At 38.4% G+C, this 22,602-nt stretch overlaps 1 protein-coding gene across 2 annotated transcripts in view; it reads left to right on the top strand.

The window, feature by feature from the left end:
• Positions 1-22,602, top strand: part of nrp2a (neuropilin 2a) — a 67,542-nt gene that overhangs the window by 3,864 nt on the left and 41,076 nt on the right. For both annotated transcript variants that reach the window (XM_056763429.1, XM_056763437.1), the window contains exons 2-3: positions 6,530-6,707; positions 17,334-17,515. In XM_056763429.1, coding sequence (XP_056619407.1) covers positions 6,530-6,707; positions 17,334-17,515 — 360 coding nt within the window. The remainder of the gene's footprint in view (positions 1-6,529; positions 6,708-17,333; positions 17,516-22,602) is intronic.

The raw sequence follows: 22,602 nt of genomic DNA, 5'->3' as shown, positions 1-22,602 counted from the left end.
TAAGTCCGGCACAACATGCCACACAATGTAAAGTGCAGCTTTCTCAAAAAAATTCTCTCAAACTGAAACATGAATATGTCACACGAACAAGCAAAGCGCTTCGTCGCTACGTTCCTGCAAGTAGATGAAAAGACACACGTCATCTCAGATTGGTTGTGTATGCAGTTCTGTCCTATTTTTCTGCGGTTCATCAATACCACATGTGTTAATCTATGCATGAGCTAACAGTATCTGCTGTGAAAAGAAGGTCAGAAATTTCCATTTGGGGTCAGAATAGCGCAACTGTCTCGGTCCCTACGGTGGTCGTGGGTGCTGAGAATTCCCTGGATCGCTTGAATTAAGGAGGAATTAAAATATGGCTTGCATGCATAATTTAAATATCCCCTCCTATTAGTTTCTTTTCAGCTTTTAGTGCGGCTTGTGTGTGCGGAGCTGAGAGAGAAGGGATGACAGGGTGACACATTGATGTTTGTAAAGTGGGGCATCACAAAAGTTTTGTTGAATGAGAAATACAGTTCATTAAATATAAATCTCTTACAGATCTGTAAGAGATCTGATTGGTTGTTCCATTTAATATGTGCTCACATTATTTTGTAGAAACGTTAATCATCTTTGATTGTTCTGTTGCTTGGCAACCTTAAACAGCATAGACCGTCTTGTTTGGCTGATGAATTGTTTACATCATTACTTTTTAATAAATGTCATTATTTATTGAACATTGATGTATTTTATTGATTTTCATACAGCATTTAGTTGCAGTTCTGTAATTTGATTGAACAAGGTCTGTTTCCAAGAAGGCCAGGAGAATTATGCTGGAACATTTGACTGCTTCCGTGTTCGCTGGATAGAATTACAATTTTTAGTTTGTACCGTTGTAACTTAATTATTATTTTGAGCTGGTATTCTTCGAATAACTGACAGACAGCCTCGCCAACAGAAATGTTGTACATTGAATGGTCAGGTGTTTAATGCAACAGATCACTCTAAAATCAAATACTGTTATTATTTAGCCTTATTATTCATCCACATGTTGTTCAAAACCAGAATGAATTTACAGAAAAAAACTTACATTGGACAGTTTAAATTGACCTTAGGTCTGGAAAGAATCAAGAAAAATAGTTTTACCTAAAAACAGCAACAACATATAGGTTTGGAACAACATGAGATTGAGTAATAATGACATATTCTTCAAACCGTTTCTTCACTAGAACAGTTGAAGGTTCACGACCAAAGAGAGAGAGAGAGAGAGAGAGAGAGAGAGAGAGAGGTTGACATAATGACAGTAAGTGAAAGAAAGTGATTAAAAGCACTTGAGACAGACCAAAAATTAAGAGATTAAAAGTGGTTAAGAGCAATGGAGAGAATGTGTGAGAGAAAGAGTGAGACTATGAGTAAATGAATTAAAGAAGTGAAAAGGATTTAGAGAGCGTCATTTAAGGGCAGGTGAGAGAGAGAGAGAGAGAGAGATAAAGTTATAGCAATTTACAAAAAGAGTGAAAGAGTGAGAGCGTTTCAAAGAGGGGGAAGTGAGCGTCTGAGAGAAGAGAAGTTGAGAGAGAGATAGAGAGAGAGAAAGGGAGGGAGGGATTGAGAGAGAGAGGGGGGAAAGTGAGAAGGATTGAAAGAGTGAAAGAAAGATGCTTGAGAGATGAAGGAGTACCATTTAAGTGCAGTTGAGAGAGTAAAAGAAAGAGTGAGAGGGATTGAGAGAGAGAGAAAATGAGTGTGTTTAAGAGCAATGGAAAGAACGATTGAAAGAAATAGAAAGTAAGAGCAAATGAGAGAAACGGAAAGAATGAGAGTGATTGAAAGAGGGAAGACGTGAGAAAGATGAACGAGTGATGGAAAGAGAAAGTGAGAGTGATTGATAGATACAATGAGCATCATGTAAGAGCAGTCGAGAGAGAGAAAGAAGGAAGGAGAGGGATTGAGAGAGAGACAGAAAGTAAGCGTGAAAAAAAGGAATGAGCGTCATTTAAGAACAGTTGAGAGAAAGAGAAAGAAAGAGTGAGAGGGATTGAGAGAGAGAGAAAATGACTTTAAAAAAAGACATAGAAAGTAAGAGAAACAGAAAGCGAGAGAGTGATTGAAAGAGGGAAGACTTGAGAAGGATTGAAAGAGTGAGAGGGATTGAGAGAGAAAATGAGTCTTATTAAGAGCAATGAAAAGAACGATTGAGATCGAGAGAGATAAGGTTAGAGCGAATAAGAGAAACGAAAAGAGTGAGAGTGATTAAAAGAGGATAGAAGTGAGAAGGGTTGAAAGAGTGATAGACAGAGATAGCGATTGAGATAAGCAATGAGTGTCATTTAAGAGCAGTCAAGAGAGAAAAAGAAAGAGTGAGAGGGATTGAGAGAGAGAGAGAAAGAGAAAATTAGAGCAAATTGGAGAAACAGAAAGAGTGAGAGTGATCGAAAGAGAGAGAAAGTGTGAAAGGAATGAAGGAGCAAAAGATTGAATGAGTGTGATTTAAAAGCAGCTATTGAGAGAAAGAGTGAGAGCGTTTAAAATGGAAAGAGAAAAATTTAGAGAATATAGAGAGTGAATGAGAGTGATTAAAGCAGTTGAGTCAAAAAAATGAGATGGCATTAGAGAGAGAGTTTTGGCTGGGTAAGGATGAATGGATCAGTGCTGATTTCCTCACCGCGGGTGACGGCACTTTTTAATTAAGGAGAAGGATAGAGCAAGAAACAGAGAAAGAGAAGGATGGAGATATTTCATGGACGCAACTTACCGGCACAGTGACAGTTCAGCACAGCGATGATGCAGTTAATAGAAATGAATACCAGTCGAGAGGAACACGAAGTGCTCTGCACACATCCTAATTTATATCCAGGGAGCTCTGCATTTAAATTCCCTTCTGATGGCTTTTAGTTCTATAAAGGCATCGAACACAACCTTGTTTACATCCTTAAAGGGACAGTGCGTGCAAAAATATAAAAGTGTAGCATTCACAATGTCATCTTTTCTTTTTCATTTTAAATACAATCTGACAAACATCTTGTTCCATAGAAGAAAGAAAATGACACGGGTCGAGCGACATGAGGGTGAGTAAAGAAAATTATTAGGCGAACGGGGCCCTTTAAGAAACACACAATCTTATTTTTCATTCTGTGTTCATGTCTATAAAAACACCCTGTTCTGAATTCTCCTCACAGTCTGTCTGTAGCTTTTCTCTCCTAGTGTCTCTGTACATGAAAGGACAGATGTGTCTAAAAAAAGTGCCGAGCACGCAGAACCCCCCCTTGGATTTATCCACAAGACCCCCTTTGCTCTAGAAACCCCCCTGCCCTTAAAGCACACAATAGAGAGATATACACAGTCAGAGAACTCATGCAGACTGAATGATTGCTATCTATCCGTCCTTTTGTGTTCTTGTAATATGTTGGGTCATAATGGCAGAATGAATGGAGGAAATCCTTTTTGTCGCTATAATAACGTAATTTTATAATCCCACAGTGCGATTCTTTTACGTCAATACAAATGATGATCAATTCATCAAAATGCTTGGAAGAAAAATGTTATCTTTATCGCCCAGTCCTAATGGGTTATTGGCTTGCGTGAATTGGCTTAGCGGTGTTTTGGCGTCCTTAGTGTACCTTATAAAAAAGACATGCTGTTACATTTGTGAAAATGCCAACCTTTTAAACGATTCCTTATTTTGCTTTTCTTATGACTCGAACATCAGCACGTATGGGAGCTGTAGCTTGAGGCGATACTCCACTTCCTGTCTGGAGCGTTTTCACCACGCCAGTGCGTAGCGCAGAAGATCTTGACGTGGCTCTTGGATGCCCTGGAGCTCATTTTGTAAGGCAATTCCCTGAAAATGCCTTTCGCTGTTATAGATGTTGAGAGTTCTGGGGGTTGAACATCTGTGTTCTTATGAGTCTTAGTCTTTTGGCGATTGGTCTCACTTTGATTCAAGTCTTCCTGGCTGCTTTAGTATACTTGCTTTGATATCAGAGATGTTCTCCTTTGTTCCTCTTAGATAAGGACCGTATGTTTTGGCGGTGGAGCGGTTGAGGTGTGGCGAGTAAAACGTCAAGCATACCAAAAAGTATTTTATAATGACAGTCAGTCTATCGTATCATGAATGACTTCAATCAAGCTTTAAACATTAAGAGGATGTAGTTACTTTTATGTAATTGTGTTATCAAAATAGTCTTCAGTACAGCCAAAAGTAATATTTTTTAATCATATTTAGAGTAGTAATGGTAGAAAATTACTTACACCGTGATATGAGATCTTGGTCTTGCCCACGCTTATGATAGGTTCAGTGAATTTTGAAAGCATGTGAAGCACATCAAGGAACGACTTTTTGCCCACATTGACAGAGATGCTAGAACGGTTCAGATTCTGGGAGTGTATCAGATGTAGGTTAAGTGTAAGACAGCCGTGAAGTTTGATCATAGAGGACGTGATTTTCTAAAGTTAGCTCGACAGCTATGTTTACCTATATATCTACAGAAGCCCACATCAGACCTAGAACTGTCAATCAAATCCTTTTCATTTTCTGAACGTAATTCCCAGATTCCTTTTCTGACGCGAGTGGAGATGTGCTTAACAAAAAAACATGTAAGCATGATCCATCATTGTACTTTATAAATCTGTGGAATTTTTAATCATTGGGCATTATATTGATGCTAATGTATTAGTTGTTGGAACCTGTTTTGGGGTCTTTGCTTTAATGCAAAACCTTTCAAACTCTTTATACTCTGTATTGTATTTCGGCTGTACGTTATTTTGGGATTTGTGCCCTGGTCAAGCTCAGGTGGCTACATTTTATTCAATACATATAAACTTGCCAAACTACAAGGAAATGGATGTAAATAAACAGGTAAAGGTTAACCGTTAGAAGATAACCGTTATTAACATGATCATACCGTATTTTTGACCGATCCTGATATTTTGCTAAATTTTTTACCTAATATTGACTCACTATTGGTTTGTTTTCTCAAATGGACATCATTTACTAATCCAGTAGTTAGTAGCTGGGTTATTTTTGACCCAACGGTAATAAGCATGCTTATATAGGTTTCTGTAATCGTATCAAACAGGTCGAATTTAAACAGACACAAATCAACTAATAGGATTTTAAACAATCGTTTGCCAGTAGTTACTGATGCTTTTGCTGTTTTCCCCCAATAAAATGATGTCACTTCCCCGAAGATAATGTCATTATGGATGTTATTAAAGGGACATGAATAACCAGATGGAAAATGATATTCAGGATACAAGAAAAACCTCAAAATAAAAGATGAATTCGAACAATAAACCTGAAATGGTTTTTTGATATATTATACATTTTTGAACTTGAAAATGTACCTCATAATGCTTTAAGAATAACCGACTATTGTCTTATCTACACCAGCTGTTATCAAAGTGAATGAAGTGGTTAACCCCCCCACACACACACTCCTCACAGTTGTCATGGTAAAACAGCAGAGAGTATTTCTGTCTCCTAATCTTAGCTCTGTTTAGAATTATAATGACCAGAATGTTATTCGGTATGTGTGAGGCCGCCCTAAAAAACTTGTTTTGCGTGTTAGCGTGTGTAAGGCGTGTTTATTATAGATAACACATGGAGTGATGGAGAGAATGCATTTGGTGGGGTGGGAGAAGAAAAGCTTTGTTAGGCCCGATTCACATTTCGCATCTTTTCCGAGCACATATTCGTTATTTTTAAAGTAGATGTGAGGTAGGCGAGCTGAAAGGGGGCAATGCGATTTGGCCGAAATGGGAAAATGTAACAGCGGTCAAATGAAGAGAGAAAATGGCGCGGCTCGCGTCCTGAAACTTTATCGCTGCAAGTCGCCAGTGGGCGTTCCCACTAGTGGTTGCCTGAGTAAAGATCACGTTAGCTCTACCACCCCTAACCCTACCATTGAAGATTTCTTAACTTTGTTGCGTTGCTAGACACGCCCATCCGTCGCCAATGGTTGCGACTTCTCGTGTTACCGGAAGTGGCCAGCTCTCCATTGCAATGAATGGGATAATGTCGCTAGTAATCTGAACGCAGCTTTATGCTTGATCCTGTTCGCAGATTTGGAGATCACCCTTAAACCTTCACAGAGGAGTTGCGCGTCACTTTCTGTCTCAGGTTGTGGTAAACTGTTATAGGCCTATATTTCATAGACAGTGATGTCGCATTTAAAATCAAGGCTTTAAAGGAATAATTGATATGTATATGAGTCCTTTTCCTCAGCTGAACACAAATAATTTCATATTAACATGCTAAAGATGAATCATGCACAAAAAAATAATAAAGTAAATGAGGTATGTTTTGATTTTGTGTTGAATGCGTATTGTTTCTTTTTTCTCGTGGGCCTTGACAACATGATTAGTATCCCTCTTATTTCTTCGCCGTTCGCTCTGGGATTTGGTAGAACCTGATTTATGTGTTTAATTTACCTTCAGTTCACGCTGTTCTGCTCGGGCAAATTAGTGTCAAGAATGATGCTAATAACCGAGTTATCTAAGTCACACCGTCACCCACATTTCTGTCTCTCTCTTTTCCCGTTGGGCTCAGGTGAGACGTGCGGAGGCCACCTTGACGCCAGCGACGCCGGTTACATCACGTCACCCGGTTACCCGATGGAATACCCGCCCCATCAGAGCTGCCAGTGGGTGATCAACGCTCCCGAACCCACGCAACGCATCGTGTTGAACTTCAACCCTCACTTCGAGCTGGAGAGACTGGATTGCAGGTGAGACGCTGGTATAAAAGTAGATAAAGCTTCGAAAAATGAGCTGGAAAAAGTGACAAGGACTACGCGCACGCAATTAATTTACCTCCGACGGAGCATGTGCGACCCGCCCATGACTGGAATTGTCAATGAGGGGAAAGAGATAGCGAAGAGGGTGTGATGGAGGTAGACGTCAAAATGTCGGAACGAAAGAAAGATGCGAGGACATGCGAGAGACATATATGCGAGGGGGAACCGAGGATTAGAGGAGAAAACGATCCTGAGAGAAGGAGGAGGCCACGGTCTAGGTGAAGAAAGGAATGAGGTGTGGGTGAAGTTGAGAGAGATATAATGGGGTTCACTGCGAGTCTAAAGGGCTTACGGAGAGACGCGGTGCAGCTGTCGTGGGGAAACGGGGTCGTCCCGAAGGCTTTTTCTGGAACGCTTTCCCTCAGCTGTAAAATTAATTACGTTCATCCGTAGGCTTGCTTCTCTGAGCCTGACTTACATTATAATGACCCGTAAATCGGCTTTAGTCGTGTCAGTCTATTTCTCATGCTTTGTGTCCGTAAGGTTTGGGTTGAATTAAGTTCTATAGCATACAGTAGGTTGAAATGCTGTCCTCACAAACACAAACATGTCAAATGTTTCAGAGTGTGACAGTCGTCATTTTTATCACAAACATGGTTAAACGCAAAGTATGAATTAGCCTAAAATATGTTTTTTTTGATAGTTGGTGTTGTTCAGTCATGGTTTGGCCGACTGGTCTTTAGGAATCCTGTATAATTGGGCTGGTTTTACGGTTTAGGTCACGTCCACTAGACGACAATTATTCTTATCTAGGGAATAAATGCTAAAAAGTTTAGTAGCGTAACTGTATGAAATCTAACAAATAAACAGGCTTTGACCTTTAATCGCTCAAAACAGCCATAATCCTCAGGAAAAGAGCAGAGACCTATGGATTATGCATAATGCGAGGAACATCTCTCACAGCAGGCTATTGGATGTCCGACAGTAATTGTCCTGAAATTCATCGCAGATGGTGAATTTGCTTTTATGGCTGCAGCAGCGGCGCTTTTAAGGAGATACATGTCAACGGATGTTTTAGCATTGCAGGCTGTCGGAGACTCCAAATTGAGAATTTTACATAAATGGGACGAAAAATTACTCTGGAATAACTAGATTCAGATAAACCTTGAACTAAATGACAAGCTTTTGTTCAGTGGCTTTTGCTAACTAGACAAAACATTTGAATCCATTTCATTTAAGTCTTTAAAGTCTTTTGTTATTGACATGCCCCCCTGTATATCTTGATTAGAAATACAGTATATAATCCACATATTTTTTTATAAACCTGGACGAAGCCTCTCTCGCTCTCAATTACATCTTTCTGGAAGGCAAATGATCAAAACCATCCTGAGGTTTTGTTGGATGCAGTGGTCAAGTTTTTTTACACTTGGTACTTTATTGCCTGGTGCTAAACGATTGTTGTTTCTACGCATTTCCCATTATAAGTTGTTTAAACCCACGATTGCTTTCGGTGTGGTCCGCCCATGGGTGGGCGAGGGCGTATCTCATCATTCTAGTTTTCTAAAAACTGCAGTGCTGTGAAGATGCCAGGCCTAATTTAGATAAGACCATGTGCCAAGTCCTTCGGTGTTTGTTTTAGTTTGACTTTATGATTTGAGTCAAACAAGAACAACTGTGTGTGTGTTTGTGCAAGCGAGAGAGAGAGAGAGAGAGATAAAGAGAGAGAATCCAAAATCACAGTCCTCCTGAAATGAGCGTTGTGGATGATTACTGTACAGATGTTAGTCTCTCTTCTTGTTCGGGGGGCTTTGTCAGGTTGGACAGATCTGGGTTTGTTGTTCATATTTAGAGCCCTGATTGAGATAGAGCGCAGTGATGTTACAGCAAGACAGAAACAGGTGGAAAGAATGAAATGCCAATGTTCTTACTCGAGCGTCTGTGGATTAAAAATCGATGTTTGCTTGCTTGATTTAGGGCCAAACAGCAGGCTCCTTTTGCTAAGGCCATGTGATGAATGTTGAATAATATAAATAAAAAAACACCCTCTAACTAAAATGTAAATGATGTTACATTAAAAACCTGTCCGTTTTGTGTCGAGTAAATCTGAAATAAATAATAATTATTGTATGTATGTAAATTGTTTCTGACTGAATGATCATAATTTGAAAATTTAGTGTTAAGTTAGTAACTCACCTGTGGTCTCTCCTCCCAGTAAAACCAACTCAGTCCCACTCCAAGAAATGACATAAACCAGATCGCCAAAATTGCCATTGATGTGCATTGTGCAACAGACATGGAAATTCGAAATAAGAGCGTTGCTGTTTGTGTTCGGCCAGTATAGTAGTGGTCTTAAATTGAGCTGGAGGTACATCTGTAATTGTGGTTTTGGAGATTAGAGCAGCACCACACACCACATCATCCACACAAACCGTTCCTCGCCTATTCTTATCATATATTACTCTGCTTCTTGGTCTAGAAGGGAGAAAGTGGCACGATTGAAAAATTTAGAGGTGTCGGTGACTGCGCGGTGTGTTGCTCCATAAACATTTTTCTAACGGTCCACTTGAAGCCTCCATCTTTATTTTCCTTTAAACACAATGAGTCATCGTCAGCACATTTAAGCAGGGTATGATTGAAAGGCCCGGCGTACTCTTTTAGACTGCAAACACTCTCTCACACGCACCAGCAAGCACATTTAAATTCACCTTGGGCTTATGAGAGCTGGCTCCAAGTCTCTATTGCTCCGAGGAGCTGCCCGAGTTTTGCTTAGCTTGCACAATTTATACTAGACAAGGTCAAAGCTGCTTCTCATGGCTTAAACTATACTGACTAATGTGGTTCTGAATTGTCCATCCCGCAAAACATCTTGACTCACATAGTGAAGGTATTGATGACATATCTGAATGCACTTTAGCTGGGAATTTTTATTGGGCTAGCTAAGCCACATGGCCTGGAGGGGTTTGAGCAGATTGATCTGAGATAGATGCAGTAAAAATGTCAAATGAAATATCGGGCTATAACTTTAATGCAACAGTCTTTGATATGGGAGTCTGTCCGTCTATTTTTTCTTTCTTTTTATTCGTCTGGTTTCTTTTTTTTTTTTCTTTCTTTCTTTCTTTCTTACTTTCTTTTTTTGTATGTCTGTCTGTCTGCTTGTCTCTTTTTTTGTCTATTCGTCCGTCCATCCATCCATCCGTTTCTCCATCCATCTATCTATCTATCTATCTATCTATCTATGTCTATCCTTTTTTGTCTATCTGTCCGTTCGTCTCATTTTTTCTCTGTATGTCTGTCTGTCTGTCCATCCGTCCGTCTGTTTCTCCATCCGTCTGTACATCTGTTTTTCTATCTATCTCGCTGTCTGTCTGTTTTTTTTCTTTCTTTCTTTGTCTCTCTGTCTTTACAGTACGGTAAATACGTTTTATTCTTTATTTTCATTCTTAATCTAAATCTGTTTGTTTGTCTGTGCCTCCTTCTCTTCTTCTTTTTTCTATTTGTCTGTCTGTGTTTGATTGTCTGTACGTCCGTCCGTCTGTCTGTCCGTCTGCCCGTCCGTCTGTCCATCCATCCATCCATTCATCCATCTCTCTCTCTTTTTACCTCACGTTCATTTTCTCACGTTGTCCCCACCCAGTTTGCTTCATTATCATTCTTCAAATATATCTCCATTATTTTCCTGCCCTAACAACTACTCTATATGCAAACAGCTAGTTTCCTCCTGAATGCTAAATACTGAGATCACATAATGCATACTGACAAAATGTTTACAGCTTTAGAAGAGTCTGAGGTGGAAATGCAGTGGAGGAGAATGAGTATCATCAGAATCAAAATATTGACAAAAAAAGCGGTTGTTTGGTTGAAAGAGGGAATCCAAAATTATAATCGAAAAGAGTAAGACAGATGTTTGCAGTGCAAACTTCATTCTCAGGTGATGAAGGTCGTCGGGTTTTGCATGAAGCTCAGTCAGGAGATGTTAAGGTCCTAAGGTTTTGAGCACCATCAGCATTTCTACACTACAAGCAGGATAACACCCTGTTCCCACGTTTTCACCAGGGACATAAATGAAGGATCGATGTGTTCTTTTGGCCTTAATGAAGAATCGATAGACCCCCAGTTCACGAGAGTGAGGTCATGGTCAAGAAGGTCACAAGCACATGGGCCAAAGGCCACAGGGGTCATGAAATGAGCCAAATGAGCATTGCATAAATAAAAACATCACGGGTATAATGAGCGGTTATGAAATGGCTCTTTAATAATCTATAATTGCTTAACAGATATTGTTTCTGACCCTAAAATGTATTGAGTTTACCTGATTTTTTCCAGTAGTAAGTGTTAAATAATCAATATACACCTGTGAACTCATCATTATTGGAAATTATTTGATTGGATATGGAACCCGAAATTATTGTTGGAACTATTTTTCATAATATGTTCTTTCCATTTATTTATTTTTATTACTTTTAAGTTTTTAAGGAATATAACTTGCCACCATTTTATGCAAGAACGTTATAGAAAGATCTTTAGAAGAGGAAATATTAAGGCCAAGTCATGTCCATTTTTCTCTGAAAGGAGTGCATTAATCTTACTTGAGTCTGGCATTATTGGCAGTACATAAATTATTACTTTGTCCAATAACAGACCACAATACATCAATCTGGTGGTCGGTATAAATCACGCTTGGGTAAAATATGGGCCAACCCAACTATTGGTCTTAAATTAATCTATAGGTTTTAAGCCATGGTTGAGCTGAATATGTACATTTTCTAGGTTATTTTATACTTACGGTTGGGTTTGTCAGTATTTTTCCCAAACATGGGTTTAAACAGCTCCTTTTTAGTGTGCATATATTCACAAGTCAAAAAAGACGTATCTTAATAGAGTTTTGTTATGATTTCACATGTCTCTTATTCAAATAGGTCAATAATGTTTTTTTAGGACAGCGCAGTTTTTAGGGCATTGGAAATATATCAGCAACCCTGGAGTGTATCAAGATATTGATAGCCCACAAAAATGCTATCAATCTGGAACGGCATAAAATGACACATTTGGGAATTCAAAGATTAAAAAAGTCTCTTTTTACCCTCAGAAGCCAATTTTCCCCAAAAAAGTTTTTAATATCATTGAGGCAAAAAAAACTTTCATTGTGACAAGGCCTGAGGCTTTCCATGACAACACAATGGGAATTGGGGGACGGCACATTTTGACGAGAGCGTTTTTGAATCTCAGAAGGCTCAGACGGTTCATACATTAGTGTCTTCCAACGGTGCACGTTTTGAAAAACGTCCAAATGTTGCTTTACCGGCAGTTTTTGTGTTGTTGATAAAAGCCTTGGGCTCCTGCGGTCTACACTAGTGATCTGTAAATGTCAGTCTCGTATCGGACAGCCACGCTATTCGTTTCCTGACCGGATTGATGATGGCAGCCCTCCCTCTCTCTCGGGAACCCTCCCCGGCATCTATTTAATATTTCACAGGCACTTATAGCTTATTAGGCTGCCCCCCCGGGGAGCGAGCGTGTGGCTTTCCATGCAAACTTTCAGCATTATTTAATTTCAGTTTTAGTGTCTTGGCTGGATGACGGGCCGTCCCGGAGCACGTCCTGAGGCTGGTGGACTAAAAGCACGGCGAAATTCAAGTAAAGGCCCCGTTGTGTTTGATTTTGAAAAGCAAATGTTATTGTGCGTCGAACTGAATTATTCTGAAATGATGAATTATTCTGATTCCATCAAGCCTGACAGAGAGAACTAAAGGATGTTGTCATAGGATGATAAAGAGACAGTCACACTGGCTGATGTCATTTTTTAGCGAAAGGTTTTATATCGATGAATCAGCAAGACAAAAGGGCCTTAATCTGCCCCCCTCAGTCAGAAATACATCACAACTTTTATCATATTTTGTCATTTTTGACCAGTGTGTATTTTTTTTGTTGATGCGCAAGGTTAAATTAATTGTACCTTGATGGTGCTATAATGCATTTTAAATAATGCCATATTGAAAATCCATGGTAACTTTAACTTAAGAGACCTTTAGTTTGATATATGTTTGATAACTTGAGACAAATGAAGAAGTTGTCTGAGAACACATTTGAGAATCGATGTGACGAGAAACACACATGCTGAACATACATTGTTAATTACAATCGCTGTTATTGCATACACAACATAAAAGCATCTACACCTTTGTTTCCGTGTATCTCTCACTCTCTCCAGACAAACTGCTCTGAGGGCAGCCGGTGACACCTCGGGGGAATGTGCAGGGGTTGAAAAAACGGTTGAAAACACAGTAGGTGTGAAAAGCAATTAGCAGTGAAGAGGTTGGAGGGGAGAGGTGTTGGAAAGCGAGATTGGGAGGAAGACGTGTTTGAACATGAGATAGGGACGCAGGGTCTGTGCCCCCCGTGTCAAGACGCTCTCCATCGTGCACGCTTACAAACATACCTCTGTCTAGGGAGTTTTCACTGCCGCCAGAAACACCCAAATAACCATCGAATTATGTTTAATGAGCGTGCATAATCACTGCGGTGAACATCTTGTGCTTAACCGCTGTGGGAGAAGGTTGTAATAATGTAACAACGAGGATATTCTTCCTGCTTTCAGTCAATGGGGGTGACACTTGAAGCGTCGTGAGGTAAATAAACGATCCGGGCAGTCGATCGGCGGTTCCCCTCTCAAGCGCCTCTCGAAATATTTATCCGGGCGTCTAGAGACGGTCAATATCCACATTTGACACACTCACTCGAAACTGCTTATCCAAGAGCCAAGAACCTATACGAAATCAATTACAACCTCATCACAATAGCACACAAGGCTGCATCCTCGCTTTTCTTGTGTAGTGAGAAATAAAGAGAGCGAGTTAGTTCAGAAGCGTTCTGGACTCTGTGTCTGACAAGGCAAAAATGATCAAATTAATGTTCATTTTGTATGCTGTTGGCTCTGTGCATGTCATGATTATCCTAATATATTTTAATATCTGATTTTGAGGACATTTTAGTTGTCTATTTAGGATGTAATTAATTTTGATGCTTTGTTGGATCACCACCCGATGTGTTGGCAAATGACTTGCGATATGATCCATATTACGATAGATGAGTGACGATTCAAAATATAACGATATATTTCGATACGATACATATTGTAATACTATTTAAATAAACATTTTTAAGAAACTTGCTGTCGACAACGTGAGAATTTTTTAAATATCCTGCCTATAGAATCCATCACATACCAGTAGACGTCGTTATAGTTTCCAATAAAACCAATACAAGTCCCAATATAACCATTAACAACCGCTTGGCCGTATCTGCATATGACATTAAACGCAATAAAAAAGATCTATAGTAGAGGTTGGACTATCGATATGATATCTTGAAAAAATATTGTGAATGTCCAATATCAACTCTGCTGTCAAATCGATAGAAATGATCAGAGAAATTTGTGGTTTTAATAGAAATTATAATGTTCTCCGTCATGGAATGTTATGGTATATGAAAACCAAAAGAAATCCATTAAATCCAATCGGACTAAGAGCCTAAACACTTTTTTCAATGGTTAACAGGTTGGTATTTTTTATGTAAACCATTTGTATTGATTTCAGCAGGAAAACCTGCTCGTTATTTCACAAAGGCTTTTAGATGGTGTGCATTGATACGTTCATGTTTGTGCATTTATATAGACTGTTAGAGACTACTCCGGTCTAAATATACACGGCTTTACCTGAAGTCTCCAAGTGTGCGGTCGGTCATGGGGTCCTTACTTCGGAGCAGTAAAGATTTAGAGACACCTGCCTCTCTATGTCATTCTGAGAGGCCGGATGCCGTGTCAGATTTTCACACACATATGCTCTTTGAGTGACGTGGTGCCGGTAGTTATGCAGTTCAAGTACGGATAACTCTGTGCCAACAGGGGGAAAAGGTTAAAAAAGGTGTAGCGTCTTCAGTCTCTTTTGGGTTCGTAAGGAAAGTTCGAACACGCCCATTGACAACAACTTTGTACCCGAAGTCCTAACCTTATTATTAGTCAATCTTTGACTTCTAAATTTGTAAGCGGACTAAAGTGTAGACTGTTAAAACTGCTGTAGTTGCGATATGATTCTTCAGAGACTGCAAAAGTTCTTAAAACTCAGCACTTTCAATTTAGGCAGTTGTTAAAAAAACTAGAAGAAAAAGTGGTAATTGGTTTCTTTTTAATTGTAATTTGTATGAATTTTTAAGATCTGGTTTCTTGCCAGTGATGGTTATGGGTGAGACTTCATTATTCTCTCATTCTCTCATTATTTCTCAAATGTAACATTTTTGTACGATTCACTTTGTATGAATTCATTTGAAATCACCTCCTTGTTACGAATTCCCATAAGATCTGGTTTGATTTTTATAGTACAATTATTTCTGTCTACAAGACACCACGTTACCGTTTTATTGACAGCAACAACACACTGTTTGATGTCGTTCCAACAATATTACTTAAGCTGAAGTACCTCTTGCAAGAAACAAATCAGTTTCAAGTGTTCACGGATTAATTCTGTCAGTTAAGAGGAAGTCTGCTTATCATGTTTGGATGGGAATGATGCCGTGTGTTTACTGGGATCTAGTTCATGTTAGGGGGTTAAATGGGGGGAGCATTCCTGAGGTGTCAGAGGAGGTCTGACTCACGCCTCTCCATGGCCAGATTTATTATAAGGAAGCGCTCACGCTGACAGCCAACGGGATATTTCAGAGTCTTTGGCCTCATTAAGGGATTATTTTGGCCGGACAGGTGGTCTTTGTCTGGGCTCCTTGAGTCTGTCTCTGAAGTGGCATGAAGAAATGTGTGTTTGTTGTGATAAGGCAGCAGTCCGCTGAGGGTCAAAGGTGACACCGGCTCGAATTAAAACAACTACGGTTTTTCTAAAAGAGAAAAATTACAATGCTTAGAAAGTTGCTTTTTTATGGAAACTTAATGGAGTTTTTATATGTTCTTATTAATTCTTATCTTACATGTTTTTTATAGTGTTTCAAGTTGTCTCAAATGTTTTTATTAAAGTAGACATAAGTGAGACAATTCTTATCATACAGGGGAAGTATAGGGGTATGAATTTATTGTTGGCAACATTGTACAGATAATATTGTCTTGGAGAAAACTGATGAGAAAAGTTTGAGTTTATTTTGAAATGATATATTATAAAAATAAAGAATAATTTCATTGTATATTGAGATTTTCTTTTAATCTTTCTATTTATATTAAGCAAATATACAAATTAGGCGTAGACATGGCAGGCAAATAAGTATTTTTTTTTTTCCCTACAGGTCGATTTTCATAACATGTCTTTTAACATGTCATAACAGTGATACTACAAAAATGACAAAGTTTACAATAACATTTTTATTTTAGGTATATATATATATATATATATATATATATATATATATATAAATATAGAAGTTATATAAATTAATAAATTATATTCTGAAGTTTATCACAGAATGATTTATTAACACAATGTTTTTAGCTGATTTACGTAACATTTTTGGGGTAAACATAAGTTGAAATCTTTGATTTGATGTGTGTTTTAGGTTGATGGTTTTTTTTATAAAAAGAGATATCTGAAATCTTTTCTGTAAAAATGCGTAACTCTGCTATGTTGTCAAAATGAAAAAAAAGATTACAGGTGTAACTGTTTTCAGTGTCTAAATCTTTTCTTTTTAAATATATGCTTTAATTTTAATTTTAAACCCAGCATTGGGTCAAAAAAAGATGAAGCCAACCCGCTGGGTTGTAAATGAACCTATGCTGGGTGGTTTTAATACATTAAAGGGTCAAATGTTTATCATTTGCTGGGTTAGTTTAACCTAATGGTTGGGTTTGTCCCACTTTTGAACACAACCCGTGTAAATATGCACATAATTAATGAGATATCAGCTCATTTGCATATAAAAACATGTTTTGTTAGAAACTTGCCATACATTTTTTTTTTTACAAATAATGTATTTATTTATATGGTAAAAATTCAAGTTAATATGTTTAATAGAAACATCCTATTCACCTGCAGTATCTCGCCTTAAAGGGATACTGCACATAAAATTGAAAATTCTGTCTTCATTTACTCGCCTTCGAGTTGTTCCAAATCTGTATACATTTCTTTGTTCTGATGAACACAAATTAAGATATTTGGAAGAATGCTTATAACCTGACAGATTTTGCCTCCCTATGACTACCATAGTAGGGAAAATACTTTGTTCTGTTGGACACAAAGAAGATATTTTGAAGAATGTAGTTCAATAATCTGAGTGCTCTGGGGCACTCTTGACTACCATTGTGTTTTTTTCTACTATGGTAGTCCATGATGGCCAAGAACCGTTTGGCTAGAAGCATTCTTCCAAATTTCATTCTCTGTTCATCAGAACAAAAAAATGTATACAGATTTTGAACAACTGGAAGGCGAGTAAATGTTGAAAGAAATGTTATCTTTGATTGAAGTATCCCTTTGATATAAAAGTATATTTCTACATTAAAAGTTTATTTTAAAAGTATACGTTTCCTTTGTGAAAAGATCTCAGCATGAGTTCAGGTTGGAAGCCTAGCTTCTGCCGTAAATAACCGATCTGAAACCCGCCTTTAAACAGGGACCTTTTTCTGCCTCTCAGGTACGACTTCATAGAGATCCGAGATGGGAATTCTGAGTCTGCGGACCTGCTGGGAAAGCACTGCAGTAACATCGCTCCACCCGCCATCATTTCCTCCGGTCCCATCATCCACATCAAGTTTGTGTCTGATTACGCGCACCAGGGCGCCGGTTTCTCCCTGCGCTACGAGATCTACAAGACCGGTGAGTGAGATCTAGCCTGCTGTTCCCATGTGCTTAGGAAGCAGAACGCTTTTATCCTGGGAAATTTCCCGGCTTGACAACAAAAAGCTTGAGCGTCCTATAAATCATTTTATCAATGCTCAGATGTTCTCACAGAGAAATTGTTAAAACTGCTACCCGTGTTATCAATGGAGCGGGTTATTTTGGCTGCTACGGATGTGTAAAGCTATCCTGTTTATGTGGTGTACATTCATTGTTGGTGCTTATTATCTCGGAGCTCCTAAAATCATATTATAAACGTTTTGCTATATGTTTTATCCATTTTTACATAGCTTATTACTTACCACTATTAAGGTGGTCTTTTGTTGTAGATAACCTCAAACACAACACCAAACTGTAAATTGTTCGTAGCTGTTTTTGTATGTTTTTATATTTCTATTTTGTTATATATTTTTCATAATACTTTATTAATATAATATAAACATTTATTTCTGTTTTTAATGCATTCAGTTTTTACTGTACATTATTCTGTGAAATATTTCTAGCTTACAGTCGATTGGTCTGTTATTGAACATAGACCGCGGTTTCCTTTAATTTATCCAATTCTATCCAATTGCGTAAAATGAGTCTTACACACGCTTTCATTAAGGCTTTTAAAAATAAATTCACTGTCATCGCGACAGACAGGCTTTTTCTTGAGAATGTTTTGTCACACTTCACAGAAGTCGTGTTGTTTTTCGTCATTATCTCTCCAGATGTGGAGACAAGCAGCACTATACCTTCATCGGTTAGCGGTCTGGGTGTTTATGTGTGAAGTGTACGCGCGGTCTCGCCAGTAGATTGATGGCTGATTGAAGAAGGTTTTTCGAGGGTCACGCATGACTCAGGTTCTCAAACTGGCTGATTTTTCAGAGCACTCATGTTGCACTGTAAATCTAGTTAGCGTGGCGACCTCCAGCGACCCTTAGGTTATGGTTCCGGGAGGTCGCGGCTTTCTCTGTGACGCTGCCAGACACGCTTCTTAAACGTTCCCTCAAAGTTTCCGAAGAACTCCCAGACCAATTAAACATCAAGGGGGAGAAGAAAATAAAATAAACTGAGTTTAGAGGAAAGGCGGGGAGGAGGCGACGCTTAACTCTTTTCATCCGTCCACCAGCATGCCAGGAATGCCCTCTTAATTGGACTCTGATCTCTTGTCCTTGGGGAAATATGGAGTTGAGGTTAACCATCTGCAGTGCACAGAATGTTTGACTTTGGAGATGTTTGTAGGGATTTGTCGTAGTTGTACACCAATTGCAACATGCCTAGTCAATGTTAGACAACCCAAAGCGGTCGATTTTCGGAAGAGAATGAGATTGATGTCTGTGTGTTATATACCTTTTCTATTTCAATATCAGTATTTTGATATATCACTCTCCATTTTGTTTTCTTCTATGTCATGTTTTTGTTGAATCTTGTAAGGTAGCCTCTGAGCCAAAACGGGACGCAATGACATCTTAAATATGCTTATAAGCACATCAAGAATCAATTCTGAATTGAATCGTGACCCTAAGAATCGATTCTGAATCGAATCTTGAGGGACCAAACGATTCCCACCCCTACTAATTAGCACAGAACATCGCATTAGCGTCTGCATGCGCTTCTAAGAATATTCCGCCTGCCATGCGCTCATGGGAGCACTGCGTTTAGTGTTGTTTTGCAACAGCGGCGATTTGGCCGGTAACATAAGCATCGTGTCTTCATGGAAGCTAATGTGAAAAGCAGCAGAGGTATTTTATCTCAGAGCATTTACCTCACCTCTGTAATTGCTGAAATCATCACCCTTGCCCTCAGGTAGTGTTACCACGGCTACAGTTGCTATCTTCACTAGCATGACTCACGTGATAAGCCCGCAATCTTATTTTACACGGTAAGCAGGGACAGACAGAGAACATCATTTAATAAAGATGTGCTATGCAGTTTCTCTTTAGGAAGTGTGGTGGTGGATGGAGAATATAGATATCGGAGTGTCTAGATTGACTTTTTTTATTTCTTACATTGATTTTGATTGAAGATCTTTTACGGAGCTGTAAACTAAATATTATTGGGATGTGTTCAATCTTTCAGTTATATAAATACATGTAGCTTTTTGCTTAGTTCTACAGAAGCAAATTGCATGTTGTCTTATTGCATTTAATTGTGAATGTTGCATGGACAGTTTAGTTTAGTTAACTCTCTATGATACAGAATAGTGAATCTTACCAGAAAATAAGCTGCGAAAGTTTGGGTTTTTAGGTCTTGTGTATTTCCCTTTATTCTCCGTTTATCCATTTTTTTTAGAATACATCTTCATGTTGTTGTTCTAGCACTATAAAAGTTTTTCAGGGAGGAAGAAAAGAGAAATCTGAATTTGCCGTAAAAAATCCACATCAGATCGTAATTATGAATCCCAAACTCATATACGGGAATGTTCCAGGAGGAACTGATGGCACTGTTTTACTTTGTGTGCAAACTCTGAATGCTTTCCAGAGACAAATGGTCGAACATCCCCTCTAATGCTCCACAAAATATCTTTTTTTTAAAGAAAATGATAAGGAGAAAAGTCCCTTATCTTTAAAGGAACTGTGGTTTACACGTAATGCTGTTATCAGTGGTATTGTGGGAAAGTGTCAGGGTGGTTTAGCCTCAGCTTTCTGTCTGTTTATGTGGAGAGGCGTCGGTGAGATAATGATCTTTGCTGAGCGGTTTAATCAGATGCTTATTCTTCTTATCCATCACTTGAAGCGAAAATAAAGAGTTGCTTATGTTCACAACGAAACACACGCTGTTGTCTAGATGACCCGGAGGTAACATACAATCACACTGTTGTGTAGAGCATCTCCAAAGCCATTACAGCTGACCTTTGCTACTTCATTTTTTGCCTTTTGGCTCTTGTTTGGCTCAGATGTCTTAATATTAAATTCTGGCAAATGGACACTTTACGAAAATAAGTGAACTCTTAGTTGAGGTCTTTTAGGTGAAGTTTCCATGATATCAAATTTTCGTTTTTTTGGCTTTTAGTTTAAACAAAGAGTTAAATTACAAAACAAATAACGTCACAAATCTTATTTTTGTGGTCCTTCCAATTAATGTCAATCAGACTGAATTTGGGTTGTTTTGATTAAGTAATAATAACTAAAACATTTTTACTAACTAACACAGTAAAACACTCTAAAAACATGATAACATAAAAAAACGTGATTTTTGTAAATTGATCTGTTTTTTGCAAATAAGCTTCTAAAACATTGTTTGTTTAAAGTCGGCATGAAATTAAAAATGATCGTTCGAATTGTTTCACACAGTGGTGAAGTATTTATTATTAATAATTTTTCTGTGCACATCATTACTGTTTAAAAATGAATTTGCACTTGTAATCTTTAATCAAAAATATTTAACCTCCGGCGCTGCAATGACTGACAGATTGCAAACTGGCGTTCAAATCTTTCACGTTTTAATGATCCAATCAGTTGTCGGTGCATGAATTAAGTCCCGCCCTAAAAAATTCTCATTTCAGGAGTTGTTCCACTCGAGTATACATCACGACATGGAAAAAAAGACAATATCTACTTCCTTTTCATGACGACTTTAAGGATATCTATAAACTAGCGTGCTCCTGTGAGGTAAACCAAAATGCTATTGGTCATTCAGGGGCCAGTCAGTATGTCCCGCCATAACTTTGTTTTAGTGGATTTTACATCAAATTAACAAAAATGATGCACATTTCAAGGCACTGTAGTAGGTCTTTAATACGTTTTTGTTTCCCCCTTGACATCAATAAGGTAATATGAAGAGCAAATGGAGATTTTCGGGATAAGAAAAATCTAAAAAAATTTGTCTCCTTTTAATCACATATATTCCCAAAGTTTTTAATTGTATACACTAATGAACTGAAACAAATGAGGTTGTTTTAACCTCTGACCCCTTATCTTGGTCCTGTGACCTTACAGACCCCGGGTCCTATCCCTAAGTTCTCAATAGGAACCTTCAAGAACCGCCTTTTTACCTCCTATCATCTGACCCCTCAGATGCCCCGATTCTCTGCCCCAGTTTAGTCACGCCAGATTGTTGCCACCAATGGCATGTGGAACACAACTACCTCTTCTGCCCATCACATGACATGATGCTGTTGCCACGGTTACTGCGGAAGACTTCCTGCCCAGAAGCCTTCAAGCCCACTGTTGATGTTGCCTGCGGAGTACACTCATAAGACGAGCTATAGGAAGCGATTAGGGCCAGAGGTGTCTGTCGCTCTTGGTGACAGCCCGCCCCCCACCTGTGGTTGTAAAGCAGTCTGGAGGCCATTCCAGTCGCCCGGTGGAATTTACTGCCGCTTTAACAGTTGCTTTGAAACAGGCGCAGTCTGTTTCTGTCTTTCTTTCACTTCTCCTGTAGAAGTTTTAAAACTTCCATATCTCACAACTTGCTCTCTTTTCTTTTAAAAGCACCCAAACTAATAGAAAGACTTGCTCGTCTGGTTAGTTCTGGTCAAGGAGCAAATTTTTTGAGATTTTTTCCAAAGCAAAACACAAAATCTCTTTATAGATCTCGGAAATGTAAAATGGCTCAGATTTGCCAAGATAAAATATTTTTTATATAGAATATACATTTTCATTGAGGCTTTAAGCAAACTCTTTTATTTAAAATGACTTATGATCAATATTAAAACAATATATTTGTAGAATTTTGTATATAATATTTAAAAAATATACATCTGCGGAAAAAAAGAAGAGAACAATTTAAAATTATTTTCAGTTTTTCTGAATTGATCACGTGTTTTGTTAAAATTATCATTTTTGTTTCATTCTGTGAACTACAACAATATTTCTACCAAATTTCAAATGAAAATATTGTTTCTTTTTGTGTTTATTTGGGGAAAATGAAAACTGGAAAAACAGGTGAAAATAAAAGAAACGCTCTATTTTTTCAGCGTGTTACATGTTCTGTAACTGTGATAAAAGATTGGATGTAGATTTAGCTAGACCTTCCATGCTGAACTTTCCCATAGGTCAAGGTGATTTCGACCGACCGGTGCGCTTGAATAATGCAGCGAGTGAACACAGACTTTGTCGTCCCATGAGAGGTCAGAAAGA

This window comes from Triplophysa dalaica, chromosome 2 (assembly GCF_015846415.1).
Source record: "Triplophysa dalaica isolate WHDGS20190420 chromosome 2, ASM1584641v1, whole genome shotgun sequence".
Lineage (NCBI taxonomy): Eukaryota > Metazoa > Chordata > Actinopteri > Cypriniformes > Nemacheilidae > Triplophysa > Triplophysa dalaica.
The sequence above is the reverse complement of the archived record's forward strand: the minus strand, read 5'-3'. Positions and strand labels throughout refer to the sequence as shown.